The sequence below is a fragment of the Chiloscyllium punctatum genome, chromosome 3 (genome assembly GCF_047496795.1).
Source record: "Chiloscyllium punctatum isolate Juve2018m chromosome 3, sChiPun1.3, whole genome shotgun sequence".
NCBI classification, from domain to species: domain Eukaryota; kingdom Metazoa; phylum Chordata; class Chondrichthyes; order Orectolobiformes; family Hemiscylliidae; genus Chiloscyllium; species Chiloscyllium punctatum.
The window spans coordinates 19,955,090-19,971,001 of NC_092741.1; the positions used below are offsets into that span (position 1 = coordinate 19,955,090).

Sequence of the window (15,912 nt, forward strand, 5' to 3'; positions counted from 1 at the left end):
CAAAGTTTACATGCCTCAAATACCAGAGGCTTACTGTTTTATCACTATCTACTGCAATTTCTGAGTAGTCAGTTGAGTGTGAGAGTTAGAAGGCTCTCTGCTGGTGAGTTTTATTTAAGGCAAAGTTGCATTAGTATTTAGGTGACCTATACTGTAAAGTGACGTACGTATCATCTATATTATGTTTCTATTACTTAGTCTGTGTTTTTAAATATTGATTATGTATCCTCTTAACTATCCTGAATATTTGACCAGCCTACATCCTCCTGGTTTCATAAGTGCCAGTTAATAACAAGTTGGCTGAACATGAATATAGTTACCAACAGTGCAAACTCCTTTCTCCATCCATTTCCTGGATGAAGAGATTTCCTCTGAACATCCTGTAGGAATTATTAGGGACAACCTTACATTTAAAAGCTTCCAAACTTGCGTTTCTTTTAATTTAGCACACCGAATATACCAATCACAAAGCTTTATCCTGTATACCGAGGTATCCAAAGACAGATTGGAGAATCACTCTGCTGAACACCTCCCACTCAATCTATAAGGACCCTGAGCAGGGCACATCAATCCTTTGTCTCTATTAGACTAAAATACGCTGGAAAGACAAAGGTCAGGAGAAGGGTGACAAACATCCCTTCACTTGTTAGTGAAGATTCGATTTGAAACGATTTGAAATGGTTAAACTCAAAATTGCATTTGAGTGAAGATTCTAGGCGAAAGTGAGGACTGCAGATGCTGGAGATCAGAGTCAAGATCAGAGTGGTGCTGGAAAAGCACAGCAGGTCAGGCAGCATCTAAGGAGCAGGAGAATTGATGTTTTGGGCAGGAGCCCTTGATCAGTGAAGATTCTAGACCCATTCTGGCATGTTCCATTTCTACCTCTTTACTTAGACATCATTATTTTTTCTGTCATTTATTCCCTCCTCCCACCCCCACTCTCCTCTTGTTCCCACCCACCAACCTGGCCCACAACTCTTGCTTCTGTTTCCCTGCCTTTCTACCTGTTGAAAAACCTGTATTATCTCTAGCTTTCAGCAGTTCCAATGGAAGGGTAGTGACTTGTAATCTTAAATGTTTCTCTGTTTACTGGTACTGCCAGAATGGCAGAGGATTTTGAACATTTACAGTCAATACTATTGAACGGTTGCCATTAGGACTGAACTGCAAAGGGAAGGTCAGGAATCCAGTCAGCGTCCCTTACCTTGAATGCTGAGCATCTGACCTATTTTGAGAGCTGCACCTCGCACTTTACACAGAGTGTTCACAATCCTCTCAGCATTCGCTTCAGATAAGAAGGGGCTGCCGTCAAGTATGGCTTTGCCACCTGCTGGGAACAGAACGTATGCGTCATTAAAACAAGCTCAAGGACACCCTGCTAAATGCTAATAAACAATTAGTTCAAGCTCTTGCCTGTTGAATCAACATTGCCTGGATTACAGAGAAAACATTTGCTCTTTCATGGAAGTAACTGTTATCAAACACGGAGTTTCAGAGGAATAAGGTTGTTGACTGCAAGAGATGGGGTGCGGGCACGTGGGGGGGGGGGGGGGGAGTAGAGAAGAGAAGTGGGCACACAAGGAGGGGGCAAACATACACAGGGATATTACCAATTTTTATAAAATGGTCATCTTCACTTAGCACTGCTCTCAGCACGATTCGGTCTCCTCCTACCTATGATATGGAGATGCCGGTGTTGGGCTGGGGTGTACCAAATTAAAAATCATACAACACCAGGTTATAGTCCAACAGGTTTAATTGGAAGTGCTAGCTTTTGGAGTGGGACCACCTGAGGAAGGAACAGCGCTCCAAAAACTAGCACTTCCAAATAAACCTGGTGTTGTGTGATTTTTAACTTTGTATCCTCTTATGTAGTTTTATCATCTGGGTGACGAGAGCCAGGTTTGTAATATGTAACTTATTTTCTGCAGCAGGGATTGGAATATACAAATAAAATAAGCAAACTGAATATAGCCAACATTTAAAATTGGAGGGAGCATGAGCATGTGTGTGAACAAAACAGAAAAAATATGTTTTGTCCATTTTCTGACCTGCGGAGAAACTCATTCTCATCAGACAGGGACAGGAAGAGGGTAAAGATTAGGATGAGAGCTTTATACATTAAACAGAAGTCACCTTGTTGTAATTCAAGCTTCCTGTTGACTTGGCAGAAATAACTTTAAACAGGCAGCTCAGGACCAACTGACATCTCCCAAACACATTCTCTAACAGAAACATAATCTTGACTCCTTTGAAGTCTTTGAAAAAACAAAAAGCAACAGCCAACTGTATCTCTCAGAAGTACACTGGATCAATAGCTAGCTACAGGAATCTGCACACTGTCTCAGGGAGATCAGTGGACTCAAAATGAGACAAAACTAGGACCTGTCATTGAACACGACCGCTCCAGTGAAGCCAGGTTATAGCTAGATAGGCCTCAGAAACATGAGCCAGTACCTAGCTAGCCACCAGCGGCTCCCCATCATACAGATAGCCCAAACAGTAATCATTACCACTAGGTACTGGGTTGGCTGTGTGGTCTCAATCTGCTGCAGCATAACTAGGGTAATGGAGAATTCCCTATGAACATGTAAGTTAGGAGCAGGAGTAAGTCAGTCTGTTCCTGGAGCCTGCTCTAACTATTCAGTCTGATCAGACTCACTCAAACTTTCATCCACTGCACACTACCTCCTCAAAAGAACTCCAATAGATTGGTCACACATGATTTCCCTTTCATAAAACCATACTGACTCTGCCCAATAACCGTGAACTTATCTAAATGCCCTGTTATAAACATTTTTTAATAACAGCTTATAACATTTTCCCTATGACAGATGTTGAGCTAACTGCCCTGTAGTTTCCTGCTTTCTGTCTCCCTCTTTTGAATAGAGGAGTTACATTTGATAGCTTCCAGCCAAATGGGACTGTCCCCAAATCAAGGGAACTTTGGAAGAAAACCAATGGGTCAAATCTCTTACCCGCAGGATGTGGATGCCATTGGCTAGCTCTGCATTTCGTTGGCATCACGAAGTGTCAGGCAGGCTGTTTACTGAGAACCACATTGCTGGGGCCTGGGGTCAGACACCCGCCTTCAACTTACACAACTATCACTATGCCCTACAATGAAATCATTCAATTAAAACCAAAAATTTATGAAGGATATATGAAAGCTAAGCTTCAGGTCATTCACCTGCAAAAGAAGAGGTACCAGCAGAGACAGAACCACAAGGTCTGACCTTGCACCTGTAGTGCAAGGCCTGGCAGACATTGAACGGAGGTGGGTATGTTTTGTTTAAGAAAATTCTGGATTAGTGGTGCTGGAAGAGCACAGCAGTTCAGGCAGCATCCAAGTAGCTTCGAAATCGACATTTCGGGCAAAAGCTCGAAACGTCGATTTCGAAGCTCCTTGGATGCCTCCTGAACTGCTGTGCTCTTCCAGCACCACTAATCCAGAATCTGGTTTCCAGCATCTGCAGTCATTGTTTTTACTTTGTTTAAGAAAATACTGCGATGAGTTTCGAAAGGGAAAGACTGACCATTAACTCTAATCGGAAAAAGGAGTTAACAATTTAAAAAATAAGTCAGTGTGCGATTTCTTCACACCAATCCGAACAGTCACAGGGAGCAATCAAAGCAGAGTCCATCACATCAATGAAGGGGAAGTCTGGATAAGACTTTAAAACTGAGGAAGTTACAGGCAGGCTGAACACTGGCTGGATCAGTCAAGCAAGCACAGGGCATGATTTGCACAACAGCCCAGAACCAAGTCTCAGAATAAGCAGGAAGACACCAAAGAGACAGCTGAAGAGGAATTGGTTCACAGAGTGTGGCGAGTCTTTGGAATTCCCTATCCCACAGGGCTGTGCAGTATGTGGGATATACATAGTCACCAAGTGTGCTCAAAATAGGGATCAAAATCTTTCTGCAAATTAAAAACAAAAGATATGGGGATTATACAAGAAAAACGAGGTTCAGGTGAATGATCACCCAGACCATGTGAATGGTGGGATAGGCCCGATAGGCTGAATGGCCTACTACTGCTCACATTTCCTCTGCCCCCCCCCAATTCAATGCTGCAGTTTCTTTTATAGCACAAAGAAAACAAAATTTCTGGAAAGGGAGATTGGGACAGCTGCTGGAAACAGACTCTCTAAGCACTGACTTTCAGTGACAGGAATGTCTCTCAAAAGAGTGAGAGTGAGGAGAGGCAACAACTGCAACTAAAATTCTTGAAAAGAATAGACAAAGCTGGGGAAATCCAATACTTTTACTTCATTAGCTGCTGACCAGAGATTTTAATTTGGAATCGAACAACAGACACACACCAGGATTTGTGCAGCCTGAACCGATCAGCAGTAGTAAGTAAATGAAGCAATTAATATCCTTCAAGACCTCCCACTCTCAGAATACACACGAACTCTTTTACCCAGAAACTGCACTTCACACAAAGGGCTTCAATGACTGAAATGCTCTGGACATCAAGGTCGTTAAAAAAAACTGTAGAAATGCAAATTTATTCCCAGCTTATTTACTCCCTCAAAAGCTATTTTGAAATATTTGCCCTCTCATGGTTTCTATAAAAAGGAAGCTAGGAGCTTTAAATGGCATGAGCTTTAATGACAGCCTCCTGCAAATAACAAAACAACTGCAGCCGACATTCCAGCAGCCAGCACAAGTCAGAGCAGCTTTATCCGGGAGGTAGGTTTCCTCAGCACCCCCTCCCTCTGGGCCACTGGCCAAGGAGCTTACAGCAAAGTGACCTTGGAGATAGACCAAGCACTTGCTTTTATAAGCCGCGGTACTTCCAGCCAGCAGTCCCGCCATCTGACCCAAGTGTTTACACCGACTGCGTGTTCTCTACCCTCAGCAAGTTGCGGTGCTCATGTTCACTAAATTTATTTAGATGATTAGAAACCAAAAGCACATGCAGAAGATGTCAGGCAGAGTGGGATTTCCCAACTCAAAAGGCCCTGCAAGGTTGAGAATAAACAATCCCCCACTGAGTCGGGAGACCATTCAGCCTGCCACGCCTCTTCTGGTCTGATACTGGCCACTTTTCTTCAGCCCTTGATCAACCTTTAATTTTTTTCCTTAGACTTCTTTGGACCTTGCTGCACTGGGTCAGTGGCTCTTCACTTAATCCAACAAGTAGATGAATACTAAGCAGATGGCTGCTGGGTTTCCCACTGCTCTCTGACCCACACAGAAGAAAATAACTTACACATTTTAATGATGCTTTTCACAAACTCAAAGTATCCCAACAAAATTCTCTTTTGACATGCAGTCATTTGTCGTGATGGAAATGCTGTCACTTTGCACAAAACTCCCTCATTAAGCCCAAACTGCAAGATATTCCCAGACACCTGCCCACCCTCCAAATAACATGTTTCCTCAATTTCTATCTTAAATGGGCAACCCCTTATTTTTATACTGTGACCTCCTAGCTCAAGAGCCTCAGAAGACAACCTGCTCATTCCAGTGATCAGTCTGGTAAACTTCCTCAGAATCACTACCAACACCTTCTGTAAGTACACTGGCCAGCACTGTACACAGTACTCCAGAAGAGGTCTCTCTGCAAGGTCTGCCATGCATAACCTCCCTACTCTCTCATTCAATTCCCCTCTCAATTAACTATAACGTTCTATTAGCCTTTCTGATTACTTGCTGTACCTACACACTAACCTTGAGATTCATGCACTAAAACACCCAAATCTCTCTGCATCTCAGTGGTCTGCAACCACTTACCATTTACAGACTACTGTATGCTTTTTTAAAAACAGTTTCTGCCAAAATGGACAAGTTAATACTTTCCTACATTATACTCTACGTGCCACTTAATCAAACCTCATCTCAGAGTCAGAATGTTGAGGATGAAAGCAAGTTAGGGACAATACCGTTTCCCCCATCCTTCCACAATGAGGGTGTGCCCATTCACCCAGGAGACTGCGCTAAGGGCTGGGACCACACTGAACATCCCCTCCAAGCCTCCCCTAAGTGGGGGGGGGGGGGCAATCCCTACCACACTCCAGTGGGGACTGCCTTTGGAGCTTAATGTGAAAGACCCCAATTCAGAAAGACCAGTCAGTGAAAGCACTAGAAAGGTTTTAAAGGTGAGGCCAATCTGATAAAATTTACGACAGTTCATTTAAAAAAAAGACAGCACATAGCTGCCAAAAAAACTGAGGGACAATAACAAGTGAATGCTGCAGCTCTCACTGAGCCACCACAATCCTCACTGTTTACAAGGTTAACCGGCAGAAACAGGGGACGGTGCCAATTCAGACAAGGTTACTGAAGGGCAAACACAACATGGGCCTCCAATAGCACCAGGTTTCAATCTCTTACGTCAGCATTTTAAATCCTTTAATGCACAAGTGCTAATCTTCACAATATTTACTCTGTATTTGTTCAACACTTACAGTGGGGCAGAGACGAGATACTGTCTTACCACAATTAAACAGCACAAACAATTTATATGTGGGTGAAAGTTGTTGATAAGATTGGATAGAAACCACTTCCTCTGGAAGGAGAAGCTTGGGACAAGGGCTAGCCACTTCAAACTGATGAGGGGCTGTTCAAGGAGGACATTAGGAAACACTTTCTGATAAAAGGTAGTAGGAAATCCTCCTCCTCCTCCCGCCCCACTGTACAGGTTACAGTGACAAAAACAAGAAAACAGAGTTAGGATTATTTCAGCCACAATCTAAATAAATGGAAGAGCCTTGGAAAAAGTTGATGGGCAGAGGGATCTGGGAGTGCAGGTTCATTGTACCCTGAAGGTTGCTACACAGGTGGATAGAGTGACCAAGAATGCATATAGTATGCTTGCCTTCATTGGACGGGGTATTGAGTATAAGAGCTGGCAAGTCATGTTAAAATTGTACAAGACATTGGTTCGGCCACATTTAGAATACTGTGTACAGTTCTGGTCGCCACATAACAAAAAGGATGTGGACGCTTTGGAGTGTGCGCAGAGAAGGTTTACGAGGATGTTGCCTGGGATGGAAGGTGCTAGCTATGAAGAGAGGTTGAGGTGGTTAGGTTTATTATCGTTAGAAAAAAGGAGATTGAGGGGGGACCTGATTGAGGTTTATAAAATCATGAAGGGTATAGACAGGGTGGATAGAGACAAGCTTTTTCACCAGGGTGAGGGATTCAATAACGAGAGGTCATGCTTTCACGGGCAAGTACTTCACACAGAGGGTGGTGGGCATTTGGAATGTGTTGCCAGCAGAGGTGGTAGAGGCAGGCATGGTAGATTTATTTAAGGTGTGTCTGGACAGATGCACGAGTAGGTGGGGAGCAAAGGGATACAAATGCTTAGGAATTGACCGACAGGTTTAGACAGTAGATTTGGATCGGCTCAGGCTTGGAGGGCCAAAGGGCCTGTTCGTAGACTAAGTTTTCTTTGTTCTTTTTAACAAATGAACAAGCTACAGGATACTGCATGGCCATGTGTGAGGAAAATGGGTAGCAGGAAGCTATGTGAAGGGAGCAATGATTTACAAACCTAAAGCTTGTGGGAGGCCAGTGGCTCTGGGGGAGACTTTTAGCCAAGCCAGCAATCTGATTACATTTAGGGAAAGATAGTAAAAATGACAAGTGGTTGGAATTATCCAGATTCTGCGAAGGATACCAGGGATGGATGTTTGCTCTGTTCTGGGACAAGCAATGGCTGCCATCCTCCTCTCCTGTGCGATCACATGATTTAAACTGGGGCATTCAGTGACAAAACAGGGATAATGTGCTGGGGGCCCACCCCTTTAGAATGCACCAAAAACAAAAAAATGCTGGAGATCTCACCAGGTCAGGCAGCATCCACGGAGAGACACCAAGCTAACATTGAGTCTAGATGACTCCTCATCAGAGCTAATGTGAAGTGCTTGAGGGGGGGGGGCAGGGGGCAGGGGGCAGGGGGAGCTGGGTGAGAAAGGAAGCCTTTCAGCCACAAAGCCCAAGAGCAGTCTACACTGAATCACAACCTGTATGGAGTTACCCCAATCAAGGTGGCGACATGGCCTGGTTACATCAATTCAGAGGCAGGGAGTAAAACAGCCAGAGCTACTGCTCCAATTGCTATGTTAGCTCCTGGAGAAGCTGAGTACTCAAAGAAAGGCAGAAGTGAAACTGGCTACGATGCCCATGCAGACAAACACATACACCTGATCAGCCTCCTGCCTTGGTTTCAGTCCATTCAAACCTCTGCTGTCGATGTCCTTATTCCCACCATCACCCTCTGTGCTCACTGACCTACACAGCTTCCCAATTTGGCAAAACCTCCATTTTAACATTTTCACCTTTGTTTTCAAATCCTCCACCCTTCTTATTTCTGCAATCACATCCAAGCTCTGATAGCCCAAGATAGCTGAACCGCATGGCTATTGGCCAAAATACACGGAACCTTAAACCAGCCCAAGTCCAAATGTTTCTGTAGGAGTGGGGAGGGGAAGGGGTCGGGGTGAAAATATTTTTAAAGCAGAATTTTACTTCTTTTTAAAAACAAAAGATGCCCTGCTTCTACACCATCTTCACGCCAAACAAAACAAATGTTAATAGCATCTGGCCAATGAGTTATTTATTCTTTTAATGACTGCAGCAAGTTATCAGCAGCACGGAGGCCATTTTGTCAACACTCCAACCTGCACTCTGACTGTTTTCTTCTCACCCAACCTTGGCTATCAACCATTTATAAATAAGCTGGCCAGCTTTCAGGAAGCCAATTCTGATACAGCACACCCGCTGTGGGGAGAAGAACCTGCATTCACCTTTCCCTACACTCCACTAATCTCCCAAACACCTCTATGGCCATGAAAAAGAAAACCCAGTTTAAAAACAGGGGTTTTCAGTGACATTCCTGTGACCACACGAGAGAGAGAGAGGGGAAGATGGCAGCTATGGCTTGTCCCGGAACAGTGCATGAAGGATGCCAGGGATGGAGGTTTGCTATCAGGACAATTCCAACCACTTGTCATTTTCACTATCCTTCCCTAAATTTAATTCGGAATTTCTTTCTTGGCTAATGGAGTAGGAAATAGGGAACAGTTACAGTACATGATGTCAGATTTCAGGATAGAAACTGGGCACAAAGCAAGACAAATACACGAGCTTTCTTTGTATATATCAGGTACATTGTTGCAGCACTGAATTTCTTCTGAAGGATCATGGACCTGAAACATTAACTCTGCTTTTTCTCCACTGTTGCTATCAGACCCATAGTTTCTCCAGCAATTCTTGTTTTTGTTTTAGATTTCTAATATCCACAATTGTTTTATATAATTCTATTTATTCATGACAGATGCCCAGCTTAACTGGCTTGGAATACCCTATTTTCTCCCTCCCTCATTACATTTGTTAACTCCTAATCCACGAGGTCCTTTACAGAATCAAGGGAATTTACAAAAACAATCTACTGTCTCTGCAGCCATCTCTTTTAGATCCACAGAATGATGGGCATCAGGTACAGAGGATCTGTTGACTTTCAGTCCCATCAATACTTTCCAATATTATTCTTCAAATAATTACTATTAATAAAGTTCTTTACTTTCATTAAACCTTTGTTACACACTAATTCTAGTGTTTGTGGAATGCTCCACATGAAAATGATCACAAAGTATTTGTTTAATGTCATTCCCTAATTCCTCATCACAATGTACATGTATGGCAGGAGGTTGGGAACTAGAACAGCAGGTCAGTAAGTATAGAAACTGGGGAACAGCTCAAGTCTAAGGCAAATATAGCTAAGAGGAAGAGCAGTCAGGGGAGATTGCTGAGCTCCACACAACTGGAGGCATAGACTGCATTTGCTTCAATGCTAGAGGTATAACAGGGAAGATGGATGAACTTCGAATGCGGATTAATGCATGCTATTATGTTGGTGTTACTACACAGAAGTGGAAGAAAGAGGGATAGGACTGGCAGCTTAACATTGTTATCAATGTTTTAAATGAGGCAGAAGAGGAAGCTGAAGAGTTGGGGTGGGGTGGGGTGGGGGGAGGTGGGGGAGTTGCATTACTGGTTCAGGAGCTTAACACAGCTGTGTTGAGGGAAGACTCTCTGGAGCAGTTTTGCAGTAAGGCATTCTGGATAGAGCTCAGGAGTAGGAAATGTGCGATCACAATGCTGACTGACTTCCTAGATGCCAGCAGGAGATAGAGGAAGAAATATGGAGTTAGATTCTGGAAAGATGTGAAAGTACCAGGATTGTTGTGGTGGGTAATTTTAACTTCCCTCAGTGCCAGGGGTTTGGACGGGAAGCAATTTGTTAGGAGTGAACAGGACAGTTTTTTTGAATGATGGAGAGGGCCATACTGGACCTGGTATTTGGAGACAAGCTGGCCAAGTGGTCCAAGTTTCGATGGGAGAACATTCTGGGAATAGTGACCATAATTCAGTAGGTCTTCCGGTACCAGGTACTTATGGATAAGGACAAGAGTGGGCCCTGGATGAAGGTGTTAAATTGGGGGAAGGCCAATTATAAGCAAATTAGGCAAGAATTGGAGATTGTAGATTGGACGAGGCTGTTTGAGGATAAGTCCATATTTGACATGTGGGAATCTTTTAAAGGTCAGTCGATTAAAGTACAGAACAGGCACATTCATGTGAAAATGAAAGACAGGAATGGCAAGACTCGGGAGATGACAGGGGAAATTAACAGCTTAGTCAAAAATAAAAAAAAAGCATATCTAAGGACTAGGGAACTAAAAACAGAAGAACATTGAGAGAGCAGGAAGGAGCTCAAATGGGGAGTTAGGAGGACTAGGAGAAAGTGAGGACTGCAGATGCTGGAGATCAGGGCTGAAAATGTGTTGCTGGAAAAGCACAGCAGGTCAGGCAGCATCCAAGGAACAGGAGAATCGACGTTTCGGGCATCAGTCCAGCAACACATTTTTAGCTCAGTTAGGAGGACTAAAACATCTACAAAATGTCTTTGGCCAGCACGGTTAGGGAAGATCCAAAGGCACTTTATACAAGTATTAGGAGCAAATGGGTAGCTGGAGAAAGAGTAGACTCACTCAAGGATAGAGGAGGGATGTCATTTGTGCAGCCAGAAGAAATTAGTGGAGGTCCTTAATCAGTACTTTATAATCGACATTCACCAAAGGAAGGGATGCTGGGGGAAAAGCGTGTGAATACTCTCAGGCACGTCGACATAACGAAGGAGGAAGTGTTGGACATCTTGAAATACATTAAGGCAAACAAACCCCCAGGGCCCGATGGGATCTATCCCAGAATACAATGGGAGAATAGGGAGGAAGTAGCCAGGGCCTTGAGGTATCTTTACATCATCTTTGTCCTCAAGCAAGGTTCCAGAGGGCTGGAGAATAGCCAGTGTTGTTCCTTTAAGGAGGAAACAGCAAATCCAGGTAATTACAGACCAGTAAGCCTGATGTCAGTGGTGGGGAAGCTGTTCGAGAAGATAAAGAGACACAGGATTTCTTCAAATTTGGAAGCGAATGGACTGGTTAGTGATAGGCAGCATGGGTTTATACTCAATAGGAGTGTTTTTATGAGGTGGTGAGACTGATTGATGAGAGAAAGGCAGTGGATGTTGTCTTCATGGACTTTAGTCAGGCATTTGATAAGGTACCTCATGGCAGGCTGGTACAGAAGTTAAGAGTCTCATGGGATCCAGAGTGAGCTGGTTCGATGGTTACAAAACTGGCTTGGTCACAGAAGAAAGTGTAGCTGTGGAAGGGTGTTTGTACAATGGAAATCAGTAACTAGTAATGTTCCACAGCCATCAATGCTGGGACCTTAGTTGTTTGCAAAATATATAAGTGATCTGGAGGAAAGTGTAGGTGGTCTGATTAAGTTTGGAGATAACACTGAAATTGGTGGAGTTGCAGATAGTGGGGAGAATTGTCAAAGGATAAAGCAGATCTAGATAGATTGCAGATTTGGGCAGAGGAACTGCAGATGGAGTTTAATTCAGACGAATGAGAGGTGATGCACTGTAGAAGATCAAAATCAGGTGCAAATTATAGAATAAATGGCAGAACCGTTCGGAGCATTGACATACAGAGGGATCTGGACGTACAGGTCCACAGATCTCTGAAAGCAACAACCACAGATGGATAAAGTGGTTGGTCAAGGCAGCACACAGCACACTTGCCTTTATCAACCAGGGCACTGAATATAAAAGTTGGCAAGTTACATTACAGCTGTACAAAACTTTAGTTAGGTCCCATTTGGAAGATTGTGTGCAGACCTGGTCACCACACTACCAGAAGGAATATGGATGCTTTGGAGAGGGTACAGAGAAGGTTTACCAGGATGGTGCCTGGTCTGGAGGTTGGATAAATTCAGATTGCCCCTCAACCTCCATCTTTCCAGTGAAAACAATCTGATAGGGGTCTACAAATTTATGAGACATGGATAGGGTGGATAGTCTTCTTTTGAGAGATTCGGGAATATGTACTTACGGAGAATTATGAAATATTTCTTCAACTGCGCACTACATCATTCAAAAGAACAAAAGGACAACACCTTGGAATGCTAGGTTAAACAAAACCGGTTTTGTTGGGACGACAAAAAAACTTCAAGATTAAAGATGAGTGTGATACTAACAGGCTGTTGATCTTCAGTGTACTCACTGGCTTTTCAACTCAAGCTATGTTACGTACTGCTGTTGTTGTCTCAAACACCATTTGATACTATCAATTCATTTAAAGTCACCTTCAGAAGGCACAGTACATTTAGATACGGATGATCAAACTTAGAAGTGATCGCCTCTAATTTAATTTCTCCTGCCTTGTTCTGCCTTCTCCTGACATTTCACCACAAGTTTCTACAAGTCCATACGATAGCACCACTCCCTGCTCACAACCACAATTTAAAGAATGTGGACTTCTTTTTAAAATAAAACATTTTTCCTTTTCCTCCACTCAAGAAAGCCAAAGCAAATTACACATATATCCACCAACCCACCCTGACACCATAACCAACAGCCACCTTGCCCCCACCAAAAACACTGACCCACCCTCTCAACCCCTACACCCATGGATCCCAGGCAAATGCCAACACAGATCCAGGAAAACCCCTGACATGTCCCTGTAAAACATACCTAGTTCACTAAAGTTACTGATTCTCTCCAGTGACCCCTTGTTTATACTGACAGTCCTGGGAGGCCGGTGTAAATATTAACAGATTCTCAGTCACCTCTGTAATTCAGAGTCTGATATTATTGCAGAGTCAGTCCATGTGTACATTCTATTTGAATGGGTGCAGTATAATCACATATCCTTGCTCTCTTCCCATAACAGGTCCTTTCAAATCCCTTATTTTAGATACATTCCACTTTTATTGTCTGCCTGCATGATCACTAGTGGTCAAACAGTCCTTGTAACAGTAGCATCTGGATGGGTATATTATTAGAAAGGTTTAGAGGGCTAAATATTTGCAGATGGGACTAGATCAGAATACGATATCTGGTCGGCATGGACGAATTGGATCGGAAGGTGTGTTTCTGTGCTATATAACTATAATTCTAGTATCCTATCACATTCCCCTAGTGATATTCCCAGCTCTATAATCACTTGTTACCTCACGAGTTGATGATTGTAACAGAACCCTGGCAGGTCGACCACACTCTACCTCTGCTAGCTTGAGTTTCTCCAAACCTCTGTCTGTGATCCAACTCACACCAAAGCCTGTTGTTTCGCTGATTTTAGTGTCACCCAAAGCAATGTCAAAAGTTGAATATTCTTAGCTTTGTTTCAAATCTCCCAGTGGCCTCACCACTTTCTCTCACTGTTCCAGCCCAACAACTCAAGATTGGTGTGCTCCTCTAATTCTGGCTTCTTGAGCCTCTCATTTTAATTTTTCCACCAATGGTGGTCATGCTTTAGTTGCCTCAAGTCCTATGCTCTGGAATTCTCACCTTACACCCTTAAAGGTACCCCTTAAAACCTTACCTCCTTGACTGCACAAAAATGTCAATTTGTATAATATTGCATTTAATTAAATTCTTGAGACACACCCTAAAAATGTTTCATTTTATTAAGGGTGCTATATAATCATAGAATCCCTACTGCGGCGAAGCAGACATTTGGCCCAATGCTCTGAACAGCATCCCAAACAGAGCCATTCCCCATAACCCTGCATTTCCCAGGGCTAAACAACCTAGCCTGCACATTCCTGGACACTATGGGGCAGTTTAGATTAGATTACTTAGTGTGGAAACAGGCCCTTTGGCCCAACAAGTCCACACCAACCCACAACCATCCCAGACCCATTCCCCTACATTTACCCCTTCGCCTAACACTATGGGCAATTTAGCATGGCCAATTGACCTAACCTGCACATCTTTGGACTGTGGGAGGAAACCGGAGCATCCGGAGGAAACCCACGCAGATACGGGAGAATGTGCAAACTCCACAATGTCAATGGCCTGAGAGGGTGGAATCAAACCCAAGTCCCTGGCACTGTGAGACAGCAGTGCTAGCCACTGAGCCACCATGGTGCACTAAATGCTGTTGCTGCTTCCCAACCAGCTAAAAGCAGGCTCAGAGACCAATCCATTACCATCAATATCTCCCACAAGACTGTTCAGTCACATGCAACATGACCAAGACTCTGTGGCTGATAAACACAGATCACAGGTCCATAATCCAGATAAGCTCAGAAGAGCATGGTATTTCCAATACCTTCCAAGTGAAGCAGTAGTTTACTTGTACTTATTTAAATCTGGTCTACTGCATTCGCTGGTGACAGTGCAGTTTCCTCCATATTGGCAGGAACAAACACAGACTGGGCGACTGCTTTGCAGGAACACCTCGACTCCATCTGTAGGAATGACTCTGACCCATCAGTCACTTGCTATTTCAACCATCTCACCCTCACATTAACGTTTCTGTCCTCAGCATGCTTCAGTTTTCCACTTTAGAGCATTCAGGATTCAACAACTTCACAGCAGAAAAACTGTCCTCCATTTTGATTACACCCTCTTCTCCCAGTGTCTTATTTGCGTGGATCTGCCCTTAGCACAGCCAACCGGCTTTCTGCTATTCATATCTATCAACAACACCTTTTCTTCATCTCTCTCTCTCTCTCTCTCTCTCTCTCTCTCTCTCTCTCTCCCCTCCACCACCATGAGCACTCTCTTTGTCTTTTGCAATGGACATCCTTGCCTACTGTTCCACTTGCTCCTCCACATTTTTCATTTTGATGAAAGCATTTCCTAGCCCCCACCAGAATAAGTCAAAACATTGAGCTTCTCTATCACTTTCCACTTTTACTTCAGCTCTCCAGCATCCACTGTACTTTGCTTGTCATTCCAATATTACATTTGCTTTCACTTACTCTCACGTTCTTCAGGTCGCCATGTCTTCTTAGCAACTTCTGCTAAGGCTCCGATTCCAAGACCAACAGCTAAACCTGTTCAAAGAGAAGAATGAACCGTGAGAGCTCGGTCAGGAAATCAGTTCCATGTTCTTACACATTCACACAGCCTGGCTCCAGAATCAAAAAGGGGAAACATGAAAACTTTCACTCACAAATAATTCATTAGCATTCAAAGTCCACAACCTCAGAAGCTGAGGAGACCCAGGAATGCAGAGCTACCTGATGAAGGAGCGTCACTCCGAAAGCTAGTGCTTCCAAATAAACCTGTTGGACTATAACCTGGTGTTGTGTGGTTTTCTAAACTATGCTCAGATATGTTAAACAGATTTACAACCCGATTTTTGTGTAGAGCTGCCAATCATTGCTGAGCTCAGGAACACGGGATGGACGGACTGACGCAAGGCTGTACTGGCAACTCCCATCACCTGACACAAATCTGGTCCCTGTTAAAGGCAATCCAAGGAACCTTCATTACTGGGAATACCTTGTCAGAGAAATGATTTACTGTCATAATATCTAGAGCTAGAAATATTGCAGGCATTCACACGCGTTAGACATCAAACTCCTAAG

General features: G+C 43.6%; 1 protein-coding gene across 5 annotated transcripts in view; it reads right to left on the reverse strand.

The window, feature by feature from the left end:
- The window catches only part of coq8aa (coenzyme Q8A, genome duplicate a), a 62,133-nt gene that overhangs the window by 20,412 nt on the left and 25,809 nt on the right, over window positions 1-15,912 (reverse strand). For 4 of the 5 annotated variants that reach the window (XM_072550749.1, XM_072550750.1, XM_072550747.1 and 1 more), the window contains exons 5-6: window positions 15,301-15,375; window positions 1,205-1,330 (exon numbers count right to left, since the gene is read on the reverse strand). In XM_072550749.1, the coding sequence (XP_072406850.1) occupies window positions 1,205-1,330; window positions 15,301-15,375 (201 nt within the window). The remainder of the gene's footprint in view (window positions 1-1,204; window positions 1,331-15,300; window positions 15,376-15,912) is intronic. The other variant, XM_072550748.1, reaches the window with a different exon arrangement.